At 49.2% G+C, this 4,909-nt stretch overlaps 1 protein-coding gene across 1 annotated transcript; it reads right to left on the bottom strand.

Annotated features, from left to right (window-relative positions):
* Positions 1 to 3,999: 3,999 nt before the first annotated feature.
* LOC125769419 (uncharacterized) lies at positions 4,000 to 4,599 on the bottom strand. The gene has a single exon (XM_049438139.1). The coding sequence runs from the start codon at positions 4,597 to 4,599 to the stop codon at positions 4,000 to 4,002; it is 600 nt and encodes a 199-aa protein (XP_049294096.1).
* Positions 4,600 to 4,909: the final 310 nt, after the last annotated feature.

Here is a 4,909-nt window from a genome sequence, read left to right on the forward strand (position 1 = left end):
TGCTTTGAAAAACTTTCTGGAAAACTGTCGGATACGCTTCCATAGCTGCTTTCACTGCCTCGCTTCGAACTTTTAGTCGGTTGGCGTTACATAGGGACCTTTCTCAGATTTTGGGTTGAAGAAAAGAGTTTAGATAGGTATATGGTGCGAGAAAATGATACCCATTTTCTTTGCAAAACTGCAAGACTGCAAACGGGTTGTAGAGGATAGTTTTATCCAGGTCCAGGTAAGACTTAAGGTTGTGGTTGATGTCCTGCGAAGGTCTTAAACTGATCCGTCCTTCTCAAAAGAAAAGTTTACAGTTTTTGATAGAGAGGGTGGCAAGGTTGTAATTCGCAGCGATAGTGGGATTCAATTGTCCAGAAATGAACATCATCATTTCTGGCCTGCTCATGGTCGAGCACGTCGCGAAGACATGGCCTGGTGTGACATGGTCGCCAATCCGTTTCCAGGAAACTCGATCCAAGGCTGCATTCCTCCGTCCACGGCTGCATCCGATCTCCGACAGATATGACTCTATCTGATCCAGCCATCGAGCTCGCTGTGCTTCTCTCCGCCTCGTGCCGAACGTATCGCTGACGAGCACCTTCCTGGTGGGGCATGAGACCGGCATCCCCATCACGTGCCCCAGGAATCGTATCTTGCCTGCTTTGACCACCGTCGGGATATCTGCACCGCCAAACAGCTCAGCTAGCTCGTGGTTCATTCTGCTTCTCCACACGCCCTGCTCGCAAACACCACCGAAGATAGTCCTTAGCACACACCGGGTGCATTGGCGTCCTCCGTTAGTATAGTCCAGGACTCGTACCCGTAGAGGACTACCGGACGTATCAATGTGCGATATATCGTGCATTTCGTGTGTTGCTGGAGTCTTCTGGATCGCAGGAGTTTGTGGAGCCCGTAGTAGGCACGATTTCCCTGAAAAATGAGCCTTTGAATTTCGCTGCTCATGTTGTTGTCCGAAGTTACGATAGTACCAAGCTAGTAGAACTCCTCTACCACATAGAGATCGTCGCCGTCAACAGAGACTCTGCTTCTCAGCCGGGCTCTATCACGGTCAGAGCCTCCGGCAAACAGGTACTTTGTCTTCGTCGCATTGATTCTCAAACCAATCCTATCGGCCTCACGTCTCAGTCAGATGTACGCGTCGCACACCGCCGCAGATGTCCGTCGGATGATGTCGATGTCATCCGCGAAGCCGAGAAATTGGAGAGAATGGGTGGAAATTTCGGGTGAACGGGCGTTGGGTGAACCAACGCAGCAGTTGTGTCGCGTGCGCGAAGCTAACCTAGCGGCGAGTTTCTTTAGACAGGCGCAGATCACGCCGACTAAAGAGCAATAATACACTGACTCGTTCTGTTCGTGAATGACAAATTTATTAAAACTAATTCGCGGTTTTATAGCTAATTACTGCTGACCGATCGCGGTCAGCAATTCTTATTCTTATTGTACATGTGATTGTTATCGTGCGTATTCGCGACAAGTTGGTTCAATATAGGTGTGTCAAACCTTAAACGTTGCTTATTCTTAACACATAGTTCGGTCCAATCTATGGCATCGTAGGCCGCCCTAAAGTCAATGAACAGGTGGTCGGTAAGGATCTGAGGCTCTCGGCTCTTCTGGAGGATCTGCCGTAGACTAAAGATTGGGTCGGTGGTCGATTTGCTTCCACGAAATCCAGCTTGGTAGCTTTCGACGAAATCTGTGGCAAGGGGCGCAACTCTGCAGACGAGTATTCGGGACAGGATCTTGTAGCAGCATTCAGGACTGGAATGGCTCGGAAGTTAGCACAATCCAGTCTGTCGCCCTTTTTTGCACTGGGTGTATGACACCGAGCTTCCAACCGTCCGGTAGTTCTTCCTGGTCCCAAATCCTTACGATTAGCGGATGCATAATCGCGACAAGCCTCTCCGGACCCATCTTGAACAGCTCGGCATCAGACCTTCGCTGCCAGCTGACTTGTTGCATTTCAGCTGTTTGATGACACCGATGACTTCGTCCAAGGATGGCGGGGGCACTTCGTCATCTTGTTGGCAGGCGTAAAACTGCCTATGCTTCCTGCGCCTCTCCTATGCTTCCTGCGCCTCTCCTATGCTTCTTGCGCCTGGTTCAACTCCGATTGGAAATTTCTTGGTGTCTTTTCGTTGCATTTGTATTGTGGGTGGCTTGCAAGGCCTCTCCCACAACACCCTGTCTCGTCGGAGGGCCTACGCATCCTAGCTGTTTAAAGTCCCATAGGATGCCAGGACAGAATTGACATCTGGCCGCCCCTGGCATGGAGAACAGACGCTGGCTGTCTCCCTCAGCTCAATTTAGCCATATAACCCATCTTCCCAAGGGGTTGGGTTTCCCCGTATACCCAAGCTCAGATATTTGGAGAGATATGTTACCATTCTGTACGAAGGATGCGTATTGAGTCGGAGTAGGGTATGGAGTGCCTATATTATCCTTCTAGAGGGTTCGGATCCATGCCCATATCAGTGCGGTATTGCTACATACACTGACAACAGAACCCAGAAATGAAAGTGTCGTTAAATATGTCCCCGTAAATGTTACAAATGACGACGGAATGTTGTATAATGTAAATCAAAATCCAACTGATGGTTTTTGAAAATATTCAGAGCGCAAGAAGATTACTTCGCACACTTGCTGTTCGCATTCCCGTTCTTCAGCACTCATTACGTCTTGATCTTGGACCTCCTCCACTCGAAAGAAAACCTCCATCAAAGCATTAATATTTTCTTCCTCCTTGCATATAATCGAAGATGCACATGCGGCAATCGATGTTTGGGATAACACGATCCACTAAGGATCCAACCAAACTTGATGTTGATCAATGTAGGAAGATTGGAAGCAAGTGACACCTTTCCGTCCAACATCAAGTCGAAAAACACCTCTGCACCAAGTATGAAATCGATTCGTCCTACCTAGCTGAATGTCGGGTCAGCTAACTGAATATTCTCAGGTATAAGCCACCTCGATGATTACTCCACGTCAAACACAGGTAACTCGATCTTCGATAATCGCAAATGCAAATTGTTCGATTGCACTGCGTTGCATATTGTAGTGTTTAAAGCTGACGCATTCATAATCGCAGTGTCACTTCCCATCCCCTCCCATGGCTTAGTAAGAATCTCTTAATGTTGAAATACCTCGACATGAAATCAGCTTCTTCCTCTATTCCCTTCTGAATATCAATCGTCGATATCGTTCGACGTCGATATATCGACGATATCGTCGTCGTTTTCCATAGTCTTTAGGAACTCTTCTCTTGTTTCTTCTAGCCACTCTTTTCTCACTGCGATTTGTTGCTGCTCTTCGGATGCATTATATTTTTCTTTGAACACTTCGAGAGCAGACAGCCTACCGAAAAGCTCTTGCTTTTTTCGTTGCCAAACACTTAGCTTTTTAGGAATTCCCGGGGAGGAATCCTATTTTTATTATAACTTCCTTCCTTCCTTCCTTGGCCGGTTAGCTGGCCTCACTCCCTTGGCCGATTGGCGGGTCTTCCTTCTTGAGCCGGTTGGCTGGTCTTCCTTCTTGGGCCGGTTGGCTAGTCTTCCTTCTTGGGCCGGTTGGCTGGTCTTCCTTCTTGGGCCGGTTGGCTAGTCTTCCTTCTTGGGCCGGTTGGCTGTTCTTCCTTCAGGTCAGGACGAAAAACTGTCTCTGGTACGGGCATGCAACCGTTTTTATATCCTGCTGAGCGTGGTCCAAACCATTTCTTATTTTTCTTCTTTTTTCTATCCGTCGGTTGGTTTCCTGCCCGAGAACAAGGATCTCATTGTTCTCTGCCGAAGAACAAGGATTTGATTGTTCTCGCCCCGAATGGAAACTTTTCGTCCTTTTGTTGTTTCGTCCTAGGTGGCGCTGTGTTATTTGTTCGTGTCCTAGGTGGCGCTGTGTTTTATGTTCGTGTCCTAGGTGGCGCTGTGTTATTTGCTTGTGTCCTGACTAATTAGGACGCTTTGGTCGCCACAGTACTACCCTCCTAGACCGGTGTTACCGATAGCGTAGAGGGATTATAACTCTGCGTTGTGATCTTGTAACGCCGGTCGATATGTTGTCGTCCTTTCGTCGTAACATCGGTGGGGTTGGGTTGCGGATGGTGGCTCGATCAGCTGTCTGTGCTGGTGATGCTGGACTGAACGTCGGCTCTTGGGTTCGAGATGGCTGCTCAGCTGATGGCGGGATGTCCGTTGGTGCTTTTCGTCTTGGCGTCGAATCGGGTGGATCGTCTGTTGTGTAGGCCAGTTTTAGGCGATCTATAGATATCTGCGACGGTTGTCCATTTACCAGAATCTGGAAGAACTTAAGGCTTCGCTGAAGTATCCGGTATGGTCCTTGATAGGGTGTCGTCAGGGCGGGTCGGACGGCGTCGTTACGCACAAACACGTGGGTGCATTTGTGCAGATCGTTGTGTACGAATGAAGATCGGTTGGTATGCCAAGCGGTTTTCGTTGGTCGTATGTTGCTCATCGCTTCCCGTAGCGTCTGGGCGAAGTCGGATTGGTCGGGTGGTGGTGGCCTCTCTGCGACGAACTCTGCGGGGATGGTGAGTCGTCCCATAGACAAGTTCTGCCGGTGATGCCTTGATGTCATCTTTATAGGTGGTTCGTAGTCCCAGCAGAATCAAGGGTAGATGCTCGCTCCATCTGGTCGTTTCCTTGCAGCAGATGGCAGCTTTGAGGGTGCGATGCCACCTTTCGATTAGCCCGTTCGCCTGCGGATGGTAGGCGGTCATATGGATGTGCTTCGATCCGAGTACTCGCGTCAGTTCCCTGAACAAGGAAGATTCGAATTGTCTTCCTTGGTCCGTTGTCACATGAGAGGGAACTCCGAATCGGGCGATCCAGTGATAGAGCAGCGCTGAAACGACAGTTGATGCCGTAATGTCCGGGATCGGCACTGC

This window comes from Anopheles funestus, chromosome 3RL (genome assembly GCF_943734845.2).
Source record: "Anopheles funestus chromosome 3RL, idAnoFuneDA-416_04, whole genome shotgun sequence".
NCBI classification, from domain to species: Eukaryota; Metazoa; Arthropoda; class Insecta; order Diptera; family Culicidae; genus Anopheles; species Anopheles funestus.